The sequence below is a fragment of the Cyprinus carpio genome, chromosome A24, assembly GCF_018340385.1.
Source record: "Cyprinus carpio isolate SPL01 chromosome A24, ASM1834038v1, whole genome shotgun sequence".
NCBI classification, from domain to species: Eukaryota; Metazoa; Chordata; class Actinopteri; order Cypriniformes; family Cyprinidae; genus Cyprinus; species Cyprinus carpio.
In genome coordinates, this window is record NC_056595.1 from 20,761,147 (window position 1) to 20,773,147 (window position 12,001).

At 33.1% G+C, this 12,001-nt stretch overlaps 1 protein-coding gene across 3 annotated transcripts in view; it reads right to left on the bottom strand.

Moving 5' to 3' along the window:
* LOC109089489 (RALY RNA binding protein like) overlaps positions 1 to 12,001 on the bottom strand; it is a 118,506-nt gene that overhangs the window by 14,402 nt on the left and 92,103 nt on the right. For all 3 annotated transcript variants that reach the window (XM_042714614.1, XM_042714616.1, XM_042714615.1), the window contains one exon: positions 1,361 to 1,436. In XM_042714614.1, the coding sequence (XP_042570548.1) occupies positions 1,361 to 1,436 (76 nt within the window). The remainder of the gene's footprint in view (positions 1 to 1,360; positions 1,437 to 12,001) is intronic.

A 12,001-nucleotide genomic window follows, 5' to 3' on the forward strand; every position in this document is an offset into this window, starting at 1 on the left:
TAACCCTTTAGCTCTCGTCCATCACACTCTGTTACATTACTCACAAATCAAAATAAAAACAAATCGTATTATTTCAGTTCATAAAATAAAACATAACAAATATAAAGTGTTAAAGTGTTGCCATATTAAAAAAATAAAATAAATCAGTAAATATGTATAATTAAGTATAAAATATGAACATGTATTTAATATATACATTTCAATACTCTAAGGTTCAGTTTGTTTATTACTCTAAGTAAATGTTAATTTTTTTAAATATATGATTGTTTATTTATGTTTTTCTATTTTACTTTTTCTAGAGGATAAGATGCACTAATGATTAATTGTGCACAACGACATCAGGACAACAATTACGGATGCGAAAAAGGTCAAACTTAATGCATTTGTGTATTTTAATATAAGTCATTCATATTATGAATATCCTGTCAACTATAGAAACTATTATGGGCATCTCCTCATTTCTTTGACAATTTCATTCCAAACTAATTAACATTCAAAACTCTTTTCCTTGTTGGTTTGCTCCTGTTGTACTCTCCTAATTAAGCCTACCTCAGATTATGTAATGGATTGGTTTGAATTAAAAATATAATGAGACCAAGAAATAAAGAATTAAAAACCCAGAATTAGCCAAATTAAAATACAATCATATAACACAAAAAAGAAAGAAACATAAAATAAAAATAAATGCTTAAGTCCTCGGATAGACACAAGTAATTGAATGATTTTATTATTCTTTGCTAAGTGCAAATAAAAAGGGAAAATGGACAAAAAAATTGTATGGACAAAAACATAAACAGCACTAATCCAGTAATTGTTTCACAGTCCAGTCACTATTTATTTCGCATTAGTTAGTATTTATTGTTTGTTATAAAAAGTTATTAATCCCTATAAAAGCTTGTCAATGAAGCAGTAAATGCCTATTACCCTTTCAAACATTGATTTTTCACTCATTTTCTGCTTGGTTAGTTTTCACTGATGTGTCTGGAGAGCTTTTCGCTTCCTATAAGAGTTCAACCATCTAACCGAACCTGTGAGACACAACTGCAACTTCAGCAACTGAACGAATGTGCTGATAATTGCAGACCGCGGACTGTTCTTTTATCTAAACCTGATAATATGACAAATGTGCTGATGGCTTCACTCGGCCAAACCAATCAGGCTTTAATCCCGTCTACCTCAGCTCTCCTAACAAGAGTAAGAAGAGTAAAAGGATTTCATTCACACATGCAGTATTTTATCTGAAGTAAAATGCACAGTCAGAATGAGCAAACCATTTATAGGCTATGTATAGTACATACATTTGTAAGTACAATGCCATGTTGTTTTATCTTTCTAACAGCATTTAATAGGAAACACTCACCTGTAGACAGCAGTCAGGGGTCGTTTGGATCCTGCTTTATGCCTGTAAGGCTTCGGCTCTCCGGCCATGTTAATATCTGCAGAAAAACACAAGAATTCAGAATCAAACACCTGTAGTAATGAGTTCTCGTTGCATACTAAGGTTGTCGGTTTTGATTTTCAACCACAGCCGGGCAAATAAATCCATGCAACTTTTCTCTGAATCAGTCTTTAATGACTCGAGCGTGGTAGGTAGAACAATGTGGTGCCTGTTTGATGTTCAGCAAATAATTTGTAGCCCTGGGATTGTAAAAACCCCAAACATATCTTGTATTCTAAAAATACAGCAGAACTTTGTTTTCCCAAATATCTGTTCTCTAAAAACTGATTTTGTGCAATCTACGCCTTGAATAACAACAAAATACAGGTATCTAGGAGAAATGCAGTCCTGCAGTCCTGAACTGAACATTCTGAACATTCATTGCATGCAAATTGCTGATAGTAGCAAGCCTTTAAAGGTGCAGTGCTAGGTTAGGTAATGTGGTGCAAAACTGTGTAGTGAATTTGTGTTATATTGTTTTAAATAATTCAAAATATTTTGCTTGAAAAGCATGGCCTTTCTTCTATCTTGTAAAACAAATGCTACTTGGTTTGTTATTTTGTTAACTAATGCAATGACTTTCATACATTTTTAAAGGAATAGTTCACCCAAAAAGGACTGAATAAAGTAACTTTATGAATAGAAGCAAATCATAAACAATGGTTTGAATTTAAAAACGTCTTAAACGGCTTTTCATCAGCTGTTTGGACTCTCATTCTGATGGCACCCATTCACTGCAGAGGATCCATAAGTGAGCATGTTATTTAATGCTAAATTTCTACAAAGAAACAAGCTCATCTATCTCAGAAGACTTGAGGGTGAGTAAAATTTAGTATATTTTTTATTTTTGGTGAACTATTCCTTTAAATGTGGGTCCTGTGTCTCAGTGGTAGAGCATTGCGTTAGCAGCGCAAAAGGTTGTGGGTTCGATTCCCAGGGAACATACATGGTAAAAAAAAAACGTAAAGGCTGAATGCACTGTAAGTCGCTTTGGATAAAAGTGTCTGCTAAATGCGTAAATGTAAATGTACCTATTCAAATACTTTTTGAGGTTTAATTTCAGTCCATTTTGTGCACTGTTTATCCATTTTGTGCACTGTGTATATCTTTCAACAAACTATAGATGAAAACCTGTACTAAAACAAATTAATTTCACTGCTGCAGCAAAAGAAAGGGAAAGGATGAATAGGAAGATAAGGAATGCTGAAGCACTTGACCTTGGTGCATCTATATATACATTAAAGCATTTTTATCAAACCATCATCCTTGAGCGATAGCACAAAGCACAGAACATCTGTGAGACTTATCTCAACTATCTGACCAACACAACCCAGCATACCTGTCTGCAGCATTAATCACAGAAACACTCCTTGCTGCAATTCAAGGGAATTCAGAGTGGAAACTCTGCCATAGAACAGCGACATGGTTAGAATCACATTTTATACCGAAATCTCACACTGATAGATATGGACAGACTGTGCTTAGTGGTTAGTAATAGTTGAGCTGTGAAAATTATGCATCACTTGCTCACCAATGGATCCTCTACAGTGAATGGGTACCAATTAGTATAAGAGTCTAAACAGCTGATAAAACCATCACAATAATCAACAAGTAATCCACACCACTCCAGTCCATCAATTGACATCTTGTGAAGCGAAAAGCTGCGTGTTTGTAATAAATCAAATTCATCAAATGGTGTAAACTTTCAAACCATTGCCTCTGGCCAAAATACTAGAACATAATCCAATAATAACACTTCCTCCAGTGAAAAAGTCGATCCCTCTGTTGTCCTCTCAATTCAAAATCCACCAATATATATGCTTGGAAATGTTTTGGCCAGTTTTCGCTTGTAAATGGTGCTTGATCTGTGCATATACTGTATCTCTCCTGATTCAGATGAGACATTTCACTTGAGAAAGCAATATTATGGATAGAGGACTCATATTTTAGCTGGAAGCAAGGTAAAAACATTTTAATAATGGATTTGTTTCTTACAAACACAGATTTTCACTTCACAAGACATTAATTGATGGATTGGAAACATATGGATTACTTCTGGATTATTGTGATGTTTTTATCAGCTGTTTGGACTCTCATTCTGACGGCACCCATTCACTGCTCATGATTTATTGGTGAGCAAGTGATAAAAAGCTAAATTTATCCAAATTTGTTCCAATAAAGAAAAACTAATTTTTGGCTGAACTACAAATACACTGCACAAAAACAAGGATGTTTTGTCATTTGCTTCTTTCTGGATCAAAATGAGAGGATAAAATTTGACAGAAAACATGAAGCCTTTTCAGAAAGCATCTCCCTACAGAAATCCTGTTATTTATGCTGATCTGGGGTAAATGTTCAAGCACATCGGCTCACAAAATGACTCAGATATGGTTTAGCCAACTTCACTTCTTCAAACAGCATGATTTATGAGAAATCAGGATCTGATTCCCATTTAATAAAGCATTTGTTTGCTTGCTTCAGATGTATCCGTACAAGGGCATCTGTCCAATAATGTAGAGAGATGCAAGAGAGTGACGTCTATTTTTTGCTGATTGATGGTAGGCACAGAGGGGATGTACTGTAGCTCTGGCCACAAGGGAAAAAATTCATTTATCTGCATCTATTCGCTGGACTTCTAATGGTTGCCTGGAGACAGGCTGAGCACAGAGGAGCTCTCCGTGGTCCTGAACCCTGCGCTGGATGAGGGGGGAGTGGATCTCTTTCACTGTTTGGATCGTAGCACCATGAAAGCTTTCCATTGAGACGGGCACTCACAAAGAAACATGTGCGGCATCTGAAACAAGCCCTATTCACAAACCTTTGTTATTTAACATAAGAAGCATTACAGTGGTTCCAAAAGGTATTTTGATACTTCAAAATGACACAAATGGCAAGACATTCGATAAAGTATTCAAACTGAGTGTTATTTGCTTTAAAGAAAGATATGCACAAGGACAGTTTTCCAGCATTTTGCAAAAATATGTTTATTCAAAATAATAAAAAATAGATACTGTTCAAAATGAAGGCAAAAAGCATCTCGTTGTCAAACGTTAGTGGAACAAGTCCATAGATAATGTGAGGAGACAGTCTCCTGTGCAATCATTTTGTTCTGACAGGCGACAACCCTCAAGAAGGAAAAGCTGCTTCTGATTTATTGTTTTGTTTCTGTATATCATGCTGCTTTTTTTCTCTGTATAAAGAACAACCTCCATCTCTCAGCACCCAGTCTGATCTTTTATCAGTTTGACCTTACAAATAAACCACAAACACGGTGGTGTACATGCATTAAAAATAAATATATGTTAAAAGTAACTAGCACAGAATGTCCAGTGACAACTGTCTGTTATTTAATTTAACATTTGCAAAACTACGCTGACCAATCAGAATCAAGTATTCCAGCAAGCTGTCTTTTATATATATATATATAAATAATATATATATATATATATATATATATATATATATATATATATATATATAGTGCTATATATATAAACATACACACACAACTCAGCTGGGTGCTGATTTATCCTCAGTTGCCATCTGTTTTACTGCTTGCTAAACAGAAGAGCAAGCAGACTGCTGCTTACAGCCAACCCTTCATTTTCTTCCACTTAGCACACTGTCACATCTGAGAGTCACAAGCGTAAGGTACAGGCTCACACACCTTAATATAGTGCACACAGAAACACACTCTCTACCAGCCATAAAGATATCCATGTGGCCTCTATTTAAAACCTGATATTCAGCAGGTACACTGACAATTATGTTGATGCATCTGATAATATGACATGAAATGTGGTGTACATGTCCATCTTTCCTAGTGTTATCACCAGCAAATCACAGAATCTCAATCTCAATCTCAACTCGTCTACTTTTAAGGTGCTATTTGGAAATTGAACAAAGGATTTATGTTGTACAAATGAAAGCAAGTCACATGGGTGTGGAACAACATGAAGGTGAGTAAATGATGATAATTAAATTTTTGCATGAATTAGCCTATTCTTTTAACAGAACATGTAGCGACCACGAAAGAGTCCATGGAGAGATTTTCCGTGGCTTACCTATGCATTCATTTCAAATTCCTTTACTGACCTAATTAAATATGGCACATCTGGCAACACTCATCTGCACTTTACTTCTTGAAGTTGTACAGTTGCGTCTACATGAGTTGGTTAGTGAAATGTTAAACCTCAGCACTGCAGGGACCTCCATAAGCAGACTGGCCTCATCACATCCTCGTACAAAGCCCTAGCTCTGCTGCAGACAATATGATGGCACGATAAAAAGTCAAGACATCAAGCACAAGCTTTTTTTTTAAACAAGTAAATAATGAAGCACTGCAGGCGCCTGAGGGATTGGGGTGTTAACGGGTTTATAGCCGGTAATCAGACGCATACGGCGAGATGTGAGCAGCTAAAGCAAACATAAACATCTCCAGAGCGGGTTGGCTCTGATAATCCAGCCATATGAAGCGATCATGCCTTTTGATGATAATCTGGCTGAAGAATTTTTCTTTGCACTAAATTAGTTATGTCAAAGTACTCAAAAAATCCTGTTACCACACTTTAAACCACAGATCAGCAAGACATTTTAGAATGAAACCACTGTATTCATAGTCCAGCAAGGATTTAAAGACTCTGAAATTATGATCGTGAGCTGGTCAGCAGTTATGCTGCCTTAAAATGATGTGACACATAAGGAAAAAAAAAAGAAAAAGAAAAAATATATAAAAATGTTACCATAAAACATTGCTAATTATTTTACTATGAAATGAACATATGCAAGAAAAAAATATATTTATGGACAATAATTGTAATTTACAGATTTTTGGAAGAAAATATGTTAAAAAAGTAATAATGATAATAATAAAATTACCATATAATTGATGGTGGAAATCTCTGTTATAATTATATAAATAATCCTCTTTAAGACAATACATGTACTTTTACAGTAAAAATGTCACCTTACACAATGAAAAACAATTTAAAAATATCCACAGAAGTACTTGCATCAGTGCTGTTATTGTTAACTAAAACTCTTAAAAAGATTTTTTGGTAAGTGAAATAAAGGTGAAATAAAATAAAACAAATATAAGATGAAAAAAACTTAAACAGAAACTAGAAATTTTGCTTTATAAGCTAATTGAAGTACTTAAATTACCAAAACTAAAATTTAAATAATAAAATATTTTTTAAAAAACCTTATATATATTACAAAACAACATAAAATTATTAAAATATAAAGTAAAATTAAATTTAAAACGAAAAATATAAAAGATAATTTAAAATATTAACAAATCCTGTAATAGTATGAATAGTAATAAATTAATACTAACCTGCATATTAAATCACATTTGATTATTTCATATTTAAGTACTTTAAACAACATGGTACAACACAGATTTAAGTAGTTCAGTTAGCCTGGCAATCAAATAATGTTAATGATATAAAAACAAAAATTACATACAGTACTTGTAATGGTTAATTTCTCTAAACCCCAGCTGCCAGTTTTTTATGTTAATGTAACTGAATTTTGTGGAAGTGCACAACATTTTATAATGGTGGAATTTAGTTCATAAAATGGGAAAAGAGAAAAGAAAAGAAAAAACATGTATTTGAACTACAAAACAGATCAAGGGCCCTTGCGTTGTGCCTGTTGCTCTAAATAACCCACATTCTGATTGGCTGGGAATTCCACAAAATTAAGAGCAAGAATTGCAGACGCAGAGCTCATTCTTTTTACATTTACAACCCAAGGATACTTCATTTTTTAATGGATGTCTCATAAAGCTTTTCCACTTATTCTGTGTCTCCTAAGAAACTGTCTTTGTTCTGAAATAATCCATCTGAGTGTATCACTATAAAAAAAAAAAAAAAAACAATTAACTAACAAGAACATCCAGTTTGGGCAGGATCAAACTATACTTGATGGATACAAACAATACTTTACCATGCAATTTTGGCTCTGTGTACTCCGTATATAAATTTCATTTGAGGCCAGAGGACATGCATCTTGAAGGAATTCTTGTGAAATTTAAGCAGCGTTTGGGACCAAGTCCACACTCATCACCGTCACACTCACAGCCCAGTGGGATGACCAGGTCAAATCCATCCGTCAGATGTGCACTGTGGCTCTGAGATCTATAAACTTGCACTGACAGGGTTATCATAGACGACAGGCCCAGAAGGAACTGTTATTCTGAACTGAGAGGTATCATACTGATTTTCTATTAAAAATAGCACAAAAAAATCTCTCTGTTATTAGTAACTGAGCAGTAACAACAACTCTAGTCTTCTGTTTAGATCATTTTCTTTATATGCATTTCCCCTTCTCCTCCTACTGCACATCTGAATGTCAAGAGGGATGTAAAACAGTGTGGGGCTGTTCATAAATTTAGATATTTCTACTTTTAGAATGTGCTAGTTTTAAGAGGCTTATGGGTGCTGAAGATTTCTAGATACAGATATGCATAGCTTCTGTTTAAAATAAGGTTTTCATAGATGATGATGATGTCTGGCTATATTCACACAGCAGCAGCAGAAAACGGTTTTTAGTCTATTTTCTATGTCAAATATGGTCACATTAACACATTCAAACAGTCTTGCTTAAATTAAAGTACTACTCTATAAAAAGTATTAAAAATTGAGTATTATCACAAGATCATATAGATTAAAATTTACACTGTAAAAAAAAAAATCAAATTTGTAAATTAAAAAAATTTATCAGCGTATGTTTTACAAGAAAATACATTTTCTTCAAGAAAATATCTTTGCACTTCACAATTTCACATTTAATTCAGTGTGTTTCTGGCTGTTTCCTTGTAAATAATTGTGATATCTACTGGTGATTTCTTTGTGAAAATTGTTTTACCACCAATTTTTTTCAGTGTATATGAATAAAGAAGATATTTTTCTTTGATGATTTTTGATAGTTTATTTTAAATGGCCCCAAAGTGTGACAGGTTTTTTTTATGAGTGTAAATGCTGAATGTAGTTTTTAAATTAACATGAGTTCATTTAAGCTTCATGCATAAAAAATTCTGTAAAAAAGTATGCATTAATTATATCATAAAAAGTATGAAAATGAGAAATAAGCAATTTCTTAACCAGAAATATAAGCAGACTATCCTCATAACCAGTGTTATGTTACAGTGAAATAGCATTATAGATTTTATTAATATTTTGAATTCATTTTTATTTTTATATTTCATATTTTATATTTAAATTTTAAGTGTAGTTAAAGTTTTAGTAATTTTGTTATGTCTTTTCTTTTTCTTTTTTTTCAATTTTAGTTATTTTAGTAGCCTAAATCAAATTTACTAAAATGAGAAATGTTGCCTCTGCAGCTAGCTGAAATAAAACAAAAGTAAAAGTTACATATATTAATTATATATCTATATATCTATATCTCTCTCTCTCTCTCTCTCTCTCTATATATATATATATGTATGTATATATATATATATATATATATATATATATATATATAATATATATATATATATATATATATATATATATATATTAAGTTAACATTTATTTTATTTTAGATAACATTTTTTAAATGGTTTTAGTTTACTACAATAGCCCTGCTCATAACATATTTTATGGGCACAGTAACATTGTGCAACATGCATCTCAAAAGGTTTAGTTGCAGCTAATGGATTACCTGCACCGATCTGTCATGATGAGGAGGAGGAGGAGGAGGAGGAGGAAGAAGAAGAGGAGCAGGACAATGAAAAGTACCATTAAGAGAAATCTGTCTTTGATGGATATTAAGTTTCTCAATTGATTCTGGCTCAGTGTAACATTAGAGGAGAACCGTGACACTGATCACACTCATTTCAGCTACTGAACGACCAAAAATATCAAAACACAACCATCATACTGCAATAACACTTAATAGAGTTGCCAAGGGTTTTAATAGGAAGCAAATTCACATATCAGACTACTTCAATCATGGATTCAGCATTATGAGGATGTGTTATTTTTCAGATATAGATATAACAGGAGCCTGGAGTCATGTGTAATGTGTATCACACCACTCATGCAAAACACTTGACAATTTGCCAACATGCAACTGAACTGAACAGGTGAGACTGACAGAAAGGACATTCAAAAGATACAAACATGTATACCGTTCTTTACTATTACTATGCTTTCTATGACTAATTGCGAGCTTATGCGAATAATGCGAAATGCACTGAATGCAAAACAACAAATTCTCAAAGTTACTGATGGTCGTAAACTCACACCGGTGATTTCGACGTTTCCCTTTAAACATGGTCATTCTGTACGGATCCAGTTTGACGGCTTGAGAATCCTGCTCGCACTCGGGAAGAAAAGACCGAACCTCCGAACCTCAGCCGCGATTTCGCACAAACAGATCTTTTTTTCCGAGGGTGAGGAAACGAGACTCACTGTCACAGCAGACGCTACCAATACCGGGGTCTAGAAAGGGGCGCTTTTCTATCTAGATCAGATACTGCTCCAACTACGGTGAAGGTTTGTTAATTAATATTCATGATCCAGTCGTTAAGAATTGGACGTCAACCACGCGTCGTCAGCACTTGATGCTTAATATTCAAGATAAAAATCTTTGTCATTGGAAGGCTACTACGGAACGTCAGCACGTTCTCATTAATATTAATGAATCCTTCGCTATGGTACGATTTGCAATTAAAAAAAAAAAAATTTAAGATCGCAGTAAAATATTATCTAGTTTTATTTTGGCACTGTATTCATTCATTCATTCATTCGATCAAAATTACATTTCAGTTTTCAAATAAATTAATTAATTAATCCTTTATTATTCTCAGTTTGGGGCTTTTTAATTTTCCTGAATATTTTATGCAGTACTTCTTTCATGAGAACTTAAAACATATTTTTAATTTATTTAATATTTATGTGTACAATTTGTATTTTAAATATATATATATATATATATATATATATATATATATATATAGATATATATATATATATATATATATATATATATATATATATTACAAATATTACAAAAAGTTTCTTTTCTTTTTCTTTTCTTTTTTTAATACATAGTTTGAAGACGTTTCAAAGAGTGTCTCATAATATGGAAGCATATTTGCATGCAATAATATTCAGTTATATAAATGCCTATGTGGATGTTCAAGAAAGCAAATAGGAATAATCCCTGGCAAATACTTAACAAAATCTCTGAACTCTGGGCTCTGATTAAATATCCCATCTGAGTTTCACAGAATACGGAAAGCGAAGCTGCCAGCATCCAATCTCATTACAAATTGGCATCACTCTCTCCTCACATTCAGGATCATTAAATGTGATCCAAGCATTTCAATCTTACACCCAAATGTAGTTTTTGTGCCAAAATTTGCATAGAGTTGCATAAAGCCCTCAGGTTAGGTGCTGGGACAAAATTTGATGAAATCATGTCTGCTCTTCCCTAAAAACACCCCACTATTTTCATCTTTGTGAACCATCTTGATTATATCATGATCATACAGTATTGTTATGTTTTCTGCTGCAAGGGACTGCGTTATTAAGAAGACAGATAAAGAAAAAGCACAGTCCTATCCTTCTCATAATGTGTGATTTATTCAGTTAGCTGTCAGTGCATGGCTATCAGTGTGTGGGTTGTTATGACCAAAATAGCATCGAAATATACTTTTCAAAATCTGACTGCAGTGAGAAAGATACCCAGAACAATGCTGCCAATATCTGCATATCCTGGCCTACTTTAAACATCATCAATTACATGCTTTTTATAAGGCAGGAGCAATGAATGATTTTCTACAATGTCCAAAAATGAAAACGGCTGTGACTTAGAAACAAGTGAAAATAAAGAGGGGTGCAAATCAATGCATGTCTGGGCAAGTCACTGTTATATTTTGAGAAATATGTTATTGCAAAGAAGCGTTTGGTGGTGTGATCTGTCTTCCATTATGTATATTTAGTGTCCACAATTACATACATATCAAACATCTGCATTGCATGCATATATGCATATACATGTGCAGACAATTGCTGTCCCAGTAGTAATTGGAAACTCAACAGCGCCATCTTCTGGATAATGCAATGCTGCTGCTCTTTTTTTTAAAACCTTATGATTCTCAAAATATACTGTCTAGTCTAGTGAGTCTTAATGATTTTAAGGTACTGTTCAATCCATGTGCATATATTATATTTTATTTATGCATTTTAGTTAATGTCATAATTTGCTTATCAAATCATTTACATGACGTCCAAAATTCCCTCATAAACAGTTTTTTTTTAAATGCACTAAAATTTTATTTATCCCAGAACTTCTCAGTTTGTAGCTTTTGAACTTTTCCTGTATATTCTACATCATACTTCTTTCATGAAAGCTTAAACTGTTTTCAATGTATTTGATATATTATGTGTACAATTTGTATTTTTACATTTATTTCTAACAACAACAACAACAAAAATAAATAAATAATTAATGTCTGCAGTCCTCATTGCAAATTAATTTGCTTACTGTCATCACTGTACCCGTCTTTATCTCTTACACACACAAAAGTGATTTTGCAAAATGTAT